This window comes from Tigriopus californicus, chromosome 8 (assembly GCF_007210705.1).
Source record: "Tigriopus californicus strain San Diego chromosome 8, Tcal_SD_v2.1, whole genome shotgun sequence".
NCBI lineage: Eukaryota > Metazoa > Arthropoda > Copepoda > Harpacticoida > Harpacticidae > Tigriopus > Tigriopus californicus.
Genome location: NC_081447.1, coordinates 6,353,505 through 6,364,268, shown reverse-complemented (window position 1 = coordinate 6,364,268; position 10,764 = coordinate 6,353,505). Strand labels below are relative to the sequence as shown.

Genomic DNA, 10,764 nt, shown 5'->3' with positions numbered 1-10,764 from the left:
CTCCCTTCTTATCGTTTATGATTAAGCAATTTCCATAAACTATATGCTGGTTCATGCTCTTGCTTCAAAACTTTTCGCCAATTTTGGCCACTCTATCAAATTCCCAGCCTATTCTGCCTTAATCTCTTACTGCCTTCTGATCACGAGTGACACAGCTGACCATTCCCTACAGCATTGTTTGTTGTTATTGGTGGGTAGAACTGAATCGGTGTTTTGAAAGCAGACTTTGAAAAGTTGGGACGGCCTTTGGAAATCCGCTAATATCATGAAGCTCGTCAGGTAAACGCACCCAAATGGGCCCACATCCTTTCCAGGACATGTTCACTGTGCCATTGGTCTACATTCCTTGATTATCGTCATTGGTTTTGGTGCTCATTTGAGCTCTGGAAGAATCCCGGTTTTTTTTGGAGGGACCAACGTTCGTCCTGCTTTTTCATAGAAGATTGACCCCGATTCATTGACTTGTAATTACAGGTTCCTTATGAAGTTGTCGCATGAGAGTGTCACCCTTGAGCTCAAGAATGGAACGCAGGTGTCGGGCACGATAACGGGCGTGGATGTGGCCATGAACACGCATTTGAAAGGGGTGAAAATGACCTTGAAGAACAGAGATCCCGTCAATTTGGATCAGCTCTCTATTCGCGGTAACAACATCAGGTAAGAATGGGCGTACACGTGTACTGTACGGACCGTAAGGTACATGATATGTTCAATTGTAGGACAAGTAATGGGAAATTTGTAATATGTTGGTAATATTAGAGTATAACGTGCACAATCCCTTTGCTGCCTTGATTGGTGGAGTTCTTCTTTGTGGGCCTAATTCTTCAAGACTGAACCAGATATCATCAATCGTAACCTATATCATAATTTTTAACCATATTATTGCAGTTCTTATATGAACTTTTAGGCAAGCTCTGGCAGGTTCGTTTGTTTGCTGGTACCAGTGCCATTGATGCACGTTTATTAGCTGGTTCCAGAGCACGCCTAAACGTCCGAAAACATTAGTAGAAAGTGCTCAAATGTGAAGGTGTGAGTTTTGTAATAATAGTTTACGAGGTACCATATTTTATTAATGTTATTTTGGCCTCACTTTTGGAGCTCCATTGACCTCCAGCTGTTGTTGGGGTGGCATAATAATGTATTATTTAATCATTTTAAAAGATTATAATTGTTTGGAGGGCATCCTACGTTACTTTCGGTGTCTAGATTTTGTGGCCCTTAAAGGCTTGTACATGGTTCACTCACTTCAAACTATCTGCCCCCGAATGGTTCTAAGAGCCATTGCAATCCAAGAATTTGTTATTCTTTGTCTAAGTCGCTTCACTTGTTTCTTTGGCTCAAGTTTCATTCATTTTTGGCAGACGCCTTACTTGCACAAAATTCAGATGAATTAGTGGTGAATGGTTCTTTTCTTTTGAATTTCCATTTCTGTAAAGGTCAGCATGCAATCGAAATGTGCCATGTTTTCATTCCTCCATAAGGATAATAAATTCCTCCATAAGGCATCAGTACCACAAAAGGAGGTAATCCCTTTTAGTTGAGTTTTCAAAGCTTTAATATGCCGAAAAGAGAATTTAGATGTCCTGACCATATCATTTCCCGAGAATAGTAGATTCGCAAAATCATTCCCGGGAATTGCCGAGAAAGAAAAATGCATCCTGCATCCCACTTCCAGCTTCAATGTATATGAAAATGAAAAAAAAAAGTCATAAATAGGCAAAACACTAATTCAGCTGATGCCAAACCCCATGTTTAAGAAACAATTTGGCGGAGCTAAGAATGACTAGTTTTGAGGGTGGTCTCTTCCGCTGGATTCGGAAATTTTAGGTCCAATAACGGTCACAATCTCTTCCCATTTAGTTTGATAGCTTGCTCAGGTCACTTTATCATATTTTTCCATTAATTCAAGCAATGCGCTTTATTTGGGCCGCTAAAATGATGCTCTTGTTTCACCCAACAAAAGAAATGTTTCAATGATGGGCTGATGTTTGTGACGAGGCTTATAATGGGGCACACAGAATTTGCACAATTTGGAAGCCTCCTGTGCTCCTTTTTTAGTGATTGAGTCACTTGCTCTCTTAAGCTTCAATTACTCTAGGAATTAATCTTGACAAACTTTGACATTGATTACATGTTGAAGATGGCCAAAAGTGTGGAACGAGTAAATAATTTCCTTCCACAAATTCATTTTGTTTAATGTCAATTTGCAGCGAACTATTTGGTAGACATTAAATGCTTACATAAGCGAGAGTTCCCTAAAGGGGCTGGCGAATTGAGGAGAGAATACTCCCAAGGGTAATTAATGACGTAAATTAAAAGCATTTCATTTTGGCTTTGACGAAGCCACTGTTTGGATTTATGGCTACCACTTCCTGTTACTTGATAAGCTCATAATGATATCATTCGGAAAACAGAAAATAATAAGTGCGGTCCCACTTTCCGGAAACTTGTTCAGTATCAATATATTATACATATTGATGCTAAAAGTAACCTCGAAATGCAAGGAGTTGCTTACTTTTAGGAGGGGAGTAGAAATGGGGTCACCTTGAAAAGCTCTCTGTAATTCCACTTTCGCATGTCCGCTTTCGACATTACTACAAATTTTCCAGAATTTATCAAGTTTCTTTATTTACTTAAAAGGTTGACAAAAAGGATTTTTGAGACGGCATTTTTGGACCACCCGAATCACTCGAACCATTTTTAGGGGCTTATTTACAGTCCAAGTCTTGACAATTACATCTGACGTTAGAATAGCACTTTATTACGAGCGTTTCATTGGATATTTGAATCAAGTTAATTGGGATCGATCTCCATGTGTGGCTGCCTTGAAGTACGCTGGAGGAAAAAAAATCTAAATCTAAAAATATATGGCTATTATTGAGTTATTTCTTCAATATTTGAAATAAACGTCGATGTATGGGACTCCATACAATAGGAAGAGTAGAGGGTTCTTGCTCTGAATTTAAATAAATCCCTTTTGATTAATTGATGATAATTGATTTTTGGACAATCTTGTATGTATGTATGTATGTAGAAGACGAAAATGTTTGATTTTGACAAAGAAAGATCCAAACTTTGGTAACAATTGCCTCCACTCTATATTTACATTCGTTTCAGATACTACATTTTACCCGAACACTTACCTTTGGAAACATTGCTCATTGACGATGGACCCAAGAAACGAGCAGACAAAGGACGAGGCCGCGGTCGTGGGGGACCCACACGGGGTCGAGGAGCTGGACCTAGAGGACGTGGTCGAGGGAGAGGAGGTCCTCGGGGACGTGGCCGTGGTGGCCCCCCTCGGCGATAGTCACGCAAGACCCCTGGTCGTGTACGTTTTGAGAGTATTCATTGTGAATGAAAGTGAATGTGTCACCCTGCCGGAAATAGTAGGTGGAAAAGACTTACTGCAAAATATGTTCTTGTGTAAAAGAAATAAAATGTCATCCATTGATCGGAGTGTTTGTCTTAAGATAATTCTCACAAGAGCAGCAAAATGACCGGAACTAATTCTCTACTTACCGGAAGCAAATGTTTACGACATCTTAATCGTATCATACGAATTAGAATATCAGTACATATTTAACACGGGCGCTCGAGTTGAAGATTCTGTGTATCTCGGTTAAAAATACCCTCTTGATTCAAGCTCAAGCCATTGTTATATTGATCATCTGCCAAAGGGAACAGCTCAATCCCAATTAGAGACTAAAATCGCCCTCGTTTCTAATCCTTTCATACATTTTGACATCTCAATAGGGTATAGAACGAAAGTAAATCCAATTTTCTTTTCCATTAGCTTTTGTATGATTTCTCGGCAAGTCAATTCATATTTTATGAAATAGTTGTCCGAACAAAGAATTTATTTTTAGTCAGGCTCAGTGGCGAATCGTTAAATCATGACGATTCATATTGAAATATCTTAAATTGGGGATATGAAGTGATTCAAACTACCGCGAAAAGCATTCAACTGACGTCATTCAATGAAGCCAAAACGTAGAAGAGATGACCGGCCAACCTAGCTATGTTTTATAATTTTAGAAAATTATTTCATTTCACCGCTTTGTTTTAGCACAATTTTTTTGGATATTAAGCCGTAGTAATACGACATCAAAGCAAAGCCAAAATGGCTTTTTGTTTTTGTTACATCTCTCTTCAGAGTCTTGAAAATTAACTTAGCTAGCTTACGGGGTGTGGTGGTCGTGATGTTTGTTTTTGCTCTTCCTCTACAGGAAACGACAGCAATGCCCAAAATGAGGACGTCAAACATCATATTTCTCTCCTTTTACTTCACTTCATTAGTTCAATTAACAATTTATTTCAAAATATCTTGTGTTGGCAACACGTATCTAGGCTGCTTAATTATACCACACGGTGTTCAAAAAGCCCCATCAAGTTTCCAGGGAAATTCCTAAACACAGCTTGGCATTTTTCTACCTCAAAAAGTCATAGGAAACAAATTTGATTTTATTGCTTTATGGAATTCTAGCCCATATAAAAAACTTACATACTTAAAATCATTTAAAAACTAAAATTTTCAAAAGCCTACTCAGTGTGATTTAGGAGCACACTTAGTTAACTCTTGAATATAAAGTTTACGCCACAATATCATCTATTTCCGCGTTACTTGGTTACATGGGATTTAGTGGTCCAAATTTCATCGTTTTTTGCCACAAAATGCCTTGGTTATATGTTAATTTCATTTCCTAAAGAATTGATATCGATTTCTATTGTGGCAAAAATGAACAATTACTTTTCTTTTTCTTACATAACTTCAAAATAACTTAAAAATTTTTACAACCTTATATAAAATCCTCAAAAAAGCAGATTTTTGAAGATTTATTTTTGAACCAACTCAAATACATTTAGTTGAGCGGTCACTGAAAATGCCACAAATATCAATGAAGTCATAAAGAAGCTATTTTTAGCTTCTGAAGCTTTTGGAAATTTTAGTTTTTATAGTGATTTTAGATATGTAAAGTTTTTATGTGGGCTAGAATTCCATAAAGCGATAAAATCAAAATTGTTCTCCATGATTTTCTGAGGTAGGAAAATGCCAAGATGGATTTGGGAATTTACTTCAAAACTTTAAAGGGTATTTACCACTGTGAAGGAATAACACACACTCAGTGTTAGTGATATCTGAAAAGCAAGGTTGCTCTTTGGTCGTTCTTCTTTTTTTAAAGGTTACTCGCAAAACCAAAAACTGAAGAACATTGTACTTTTTATTCCTTATCACTGCAAATGGAAAATTTGATATATTTGATTTCAATCAAAGCCAAGGCAACCAAGATGTTTTTGTCATAGTAGCACCAAGAATAATTGGCCTACTTCCTAACGTTCTTGACTAACAGACCTCAAAAGAAGTTACCTTTTTTTACCAAACTATGTTTTCAAAGTTATGAAAAATTCGGAAAAGGTTGAAAAACATTTGCGAAAATGCTCAAAAAAGGTTGTAAAATGCAAGAAAACAAGTTGCTAATATATGAAATAAAATTGATGCATTCTCACTCAATTGGTCGTTCGTAGCCTCTTTGATGCAATGTTTTTTTTTTTCAGTTACAAAATAATAGGTTCTCAACTGCATTTCACGGTTTTCCATTGAGTTTCTTTATTTTATTTACCAGAAATTGGGATTTCTTTCTTCGAATATTTGACATTAAGGCACTTTCTCAATATACGGATGTTATGGTATACGATTGATTCTCTTCTAAAACCTTGTGTTATTCGTGAGCGTGATTTTGTTCATTAAACCATTTTGGGTTTTGGTTTGATCAAAGCACGAACTTCTTGAAATATGGACTGTGAACGAGCCTCCCTCCAAATCGGCCTGCTCTTGGTCATAATTTAGCAAATCTGAGCCATTTTTCGAATCAAAATAATAAAATAAAGAATGTGGATCTCTTCAATAAAAGGCGGATCATAATCGTTCTTTTATTAGTACCGGCGATTACATTCCTTGCAGTGGTTCGTAAAAAAACCCTTGAAAATCCAAACCAAGCCAAAGAGCACGGAAGTAAATTAAGAAAGTCTCCAGTAAGGAAAAACAAGTTAAGAAAACATATATTATGATTGAAATGGCAAAATGGCTAAAGCTGTTCTAAAATGTGAAAAAACTAAGGAACAAGTCGACACTGAAAAAATCCTGAAAAAAACGGAAATGTGACCTAAAAATTGCCTATCGTAGGAAAAGGCCATAAAGATTTAAAAAAAGTTTTTTTTCAGGAATTATTCCATTTGTTCGAGGTCCATTAATCACACTTATATAAACTTGTATTCTCTTTTGATTTTCCCTATTGTAGCAGATCGATCCACCTAAGAGTGTTCTCAATGTTCGTTATTGGATTTTTATCTTCATCATATTTAAACATCATTTGGGATAAATAATTGGCGTATAATATGTCAAACCTTCCTAGATTGACCGTAATTTTCCACTGACATGAGTCGTGTGTCATAAAGTGGAACGAGCCTATAACGGAGGAGCCTTAATACTTTGAGACACCGACTACGTGGTCAATCTTCATCTTAAACGTAGAATTGCAGGCCAAATTTGGGGAGGAGACGTGGTGTAGTGGTTAGCGCAGTGTCCTCACATGAGAGGTCCCCGATTAGATTCTCCTCCCCGACCTTTCTCAAGGAAACTTTTGGACGCTATCCATGCCCACAGACGGAGAACAATCTGATACGGATTACGACACTGCCTATCGGAACTTTATACGGATGATGTGATGGCTAGCTTCGCTGGCCGGGCGAGGTTACCCCTCTGACCCTAGCACCCCAAATATAAAAAAAAAAATCGGTCCGTCGGCTCCTCCAAAACCAGTTTTGGGGGCTTCATCTACGAATGCAGTCGTTAACGAAACATCAGAAAACCTCTCGAATGCCTGCCAGGCCAATCATCGCTGAACTGGACTGGGTCTCGGTATTTCTCGAAGAATAACTGACATGAGGTAAACTTTTAATATCGTTCTAAAGGAGCTCATATATATTTTTAGAGGGATGTAAGCGACATGGCTTAATCATGAGATGGAAATTCATGACGCACAACATTGAGTAAGATCACAAGATATATCCTAAGCTAATCCAAAACAATTCCATTAGCTTCAAATTTCGTGTCGGGAATCACGAGGCAAGGAGCAAAAAGGCAGAGGTGTCTTAGTATAAATACAGAACGAGCTCAAAAAGCCGCAGAACCAATTTTTAAAGCGAAAAACGAGGCTGTTTTGTCTATTTTTGATTGGGTTTTGACGGGCTTTACTAACCATCCAAAAGAATGTAATCCCGGTGGTAAGAAAATTAATGATCATAATTTGTCTGATTGTCAACATTTCAGTTTTATGCAATATTTGGTCTACAACGTATTTTAGTTGGCAGACCGAGGTAACCCTTAAATATAGGGTTGATCTGGAATTGTGGTCGAAAACTTGTTGCTACCGGATCAACAACATTTTCGAATGTACACTCTACGAATCTTAGAGGAAATTAAATTAAACATTGGGGGAGCTCGAAAAAGAAGAGAAGTGGACTGCATTGTTTTAACCTGACGGAATTCTCTAATGTTTGCATATGCTCTCAAATGGCACATTATGTTTCTAAGGTCACTAAAATTGGCTCTAAACCTTTGGTTGGGACATAGCTCATGGATGCCTTTGAAAACTATCAGGTACCTTTCGTACTTTCTCTAAAAACTGTACAGTCCCAACATGTTTAGTTTCTCCCAATACGAGAGCTCTCTCATTCCTGTGATGTCCCTATTGAAACATCTTTGGACTTGTTTGACCTTTTGCAAACCTGCTGAACTCATTGGAGCCCAAATGGGTGAAGAATATTCAAGATGCGGCTGAACAATCGACTTGTACAGAGTTAGTATCGTGATACTATCTCTGGACTTAAATGTGCGATATATCCAACCACATGTTTGAAAAGCCTTACACACCTTCACGTGGATATGCTCATCGAACTTTCCATTACTTTGGAGGACTAATCCTTAATTCTTCATGGACGCAAACTGCTCAATATCATGACCTATCTCAATACTATGAACGAGCTTGGTTTGACCTAAGAGTCATTCGTTTGCTTTAAAAAACTGGGCTCATCAATCGTTTCAAATACTCGATCCAAATGTGCAGAAAGCAAAGGTCTTACAAAACATCCGCAAAGAGTATGCACGAAGAACAAGCTAGACAGGCCAGCTTTTAGAATGGAATTTTTCGAATGACTGGAGTAGCACTCTTCATTGCTTAATGATTAACACACTCCGGCGAAATATTTTGTTTTCACGTAGAGTAAAAATTGCAAAAGTTTGATGCTTTGGATGTGCGAAAGATCTGAATCGAAGCATTATGAAGAAAACTGATGAGTGAAACCCTTTCGATTTTTTTTTCGACATACGAAAAACATTTTTTGTCGGAGTCTACTGATTACGCTTGTGTTAAAAACTACAGCAAACCCCTTATCTTTCTTCTTTCCTTTCTTTTAAATTGTTGTCCATCAGTTCGTTATCGAGCAAGATGTTGAGGCATATCTTTTGCATGAATTACTAATGCTTTTGTGCTTGAGAAGATATAATGTGTGGTGTTAAGAGTGATCAAACATATCTAAATCATCTTGCTTTCTATTCATGTTGGATAGAGCGATTGATCGTTCTGTCCAAAGTTCCTAATTCGACTATGTCCTCTCAAAAAATAGAGGGCACAAAAGTAAATGCGAGGCGATTTTTCGACCGATGGAAACCTTTATATAACATTGCTATCTTCTCTTATTCGTCGTCCTAATATATAGTATTCGCACAAGTGACATGAAAGCATGATATTCAGAATCTCATCTGATCTATAAATTCATTGCATACATATTTATTTCAGACAAAACCACTTTCAAATTCGATTCAATAACCTCGCCGAAACAGTTACAGTTCAGTTAAGGGCCCTGCTAGACCCTGCGAAGGACCGTCATTTTTTTTTTTCACCTCGTCAGCGAGAGACGTACTCTGATCATCGTCAACCCGACATTAAACTGCAAATACAGGGTGTTGGGTATATAGAATCACCTGCATGTGAGACTTAGGGCTGAAAGGATTGGCAATTCAAATACCCAAGTCATTCATATGAAAGTGTAGGTCAGGTCTGGTGACTAATGACTTCATCATCCGATTAATAAACAAAATCCTGTTATTGACAAGATGATGACACGCCTCAAAGTGATCAAATATATTTCTATGCTTCTTAAATACGACAGAAAGCATTTCCCCTGTGATCAAATGGACCACAGAATGTTCCATTCACATTTGAGGAGGGGTTCTGTCTCGCTATGAGGTTAATTAAGCCCCGTTAGTGCGCGTCGTTGACCCTATGGAACTACTTCATATGACGACATGTGCAGACAAACGCCCTCATTTTCGATGACATCGGCAGCAATACGTAGAACTATTAGGATTCTTTGCTTTTCTGGGATCAAACCTCCCCACAAGCCTAACCACGTTTTCTATTTTCGTCTCTCCCGAGTATGACCCTCACAGGAACGTCCATCCATAGTCTTCTGAGACGCAATCATCTCGGCAATGGTCGATGAGCGCATCATTTTTCAATACCGGAGCATTGGCAGTACGAACATATGTCAGTTTGTTCAAGAAAAAAGCCCGTCTCTTGGTCTCGGCTGTCAAGGGAACTGGGTCGTTGGGGCCGGTCATGTTAGGGTCCACTGTAAATATAGAGGAGTGGCTAGGTGAAAACGTCCAGTTTACAGTTTTAAGTTTTGCCATAAAGCTGTCAGGCTAACTCAAAAATGAACAAATCAGCTAAGTTATCGCCACAATCCGATGGGTCAGACGCATTTCTGTGACCGAAAATGAGGGAGCAACGAGCAAAAAAGCCAAGATTTCATCAACATACAAGCCAACCAGAGCACCATAACCAGGATTGTTGGCATCGATGTCAGCATTACCCAACGAATCCAGCACACCCAAATGAGGGTGTAATGTCACCTTAGCTCTTGGGTCCGGTGGTCGCTTCAAGAAGGGAGCAACCACGTTCCTCAACGACGGCAAGGCCAAAAGCGACAATGATCCCATTACCAGGATCTGTCAAATGAACTTGAGGTTGGGGATTGAAGAGCACCATCCTGGTGACAATCAATGTTGATCTTGTTCTATTGCCATTCAAATGCACTCCCAGACACCTTTTGGCTGTTGTATTAATGGAGAAGAGGCTGAGCTCAGATACAATTTGATCCTCCGGTGCATGAGAAAGAATGTGGGTTTGGCAACGCTCTTCAGTCATGAATAGATATTCAATGCTAAGCATGTTTATGCCAGGTCAAAGGATTGCTGGTTGGCCAGTCAACAGGGCGATGTCAACGGTAAACGTTATTCTCCACCGATTAGTTGGCGGTGCTACTTTTTTAAATCTTAACCTGACCTAATCTAACCTTACCTAACCTAACCCAACCTAACCTAACACGATATTAACAGCCTTTAAGGTCTCTCTCCAAACCTTTCTAACAGTTTGTCACAAATTTAAAAATGAGCACCGCCAACTAATCGGTGGAGAATAACGTATATCGATGTCAACGGAGTGTGGTGGACCGCCCCCTCACAACTCATAATCCCTGGTGTCTTCTTGTCGGACGGCACACTCTCGTCCTCGTCGGCCAGAACCCAAACGTTCTATGTACAGAAGTTCTGGACAAAACGGCCTCATTTTGGTGTAAGGATTTATATATTTGGACCACCCTGATTTTTTGCAATGAAACGCAAAAAAATGTGTTTTACCT

The 10,764-nt window shown here is 38.7% G+C and overlaps 1 protein-coding gene across 1 annotated transcript; it reads left to right on the top strand.

The window, feature by feature from the left end:
- The first annotated feature begins 125 nt into the window (after positions 1-125).
- LOC131885113 (small nuclear ribonucleoprotein Sm D1-like) lies at positions 126-3,454 on the top strand. Its single transcript, XM_059233053.1, has 3 exons — positions 126-279; positions 475-657; positions 3,118-3,454. Exons 1-3 carry the CDS (start codon positions 266-268, stop codon positions 3,308-3,310), a joined length of 390 nt encoding a protein of 129 aa, XP_059089036.1. The 5' UTR covers positions 126-265; the 3' UTR covers positions 3,311-3,454.
- The last annotated feature ends 7,310 nt before the right edge of the window (positions 3,455-10,764 follow it).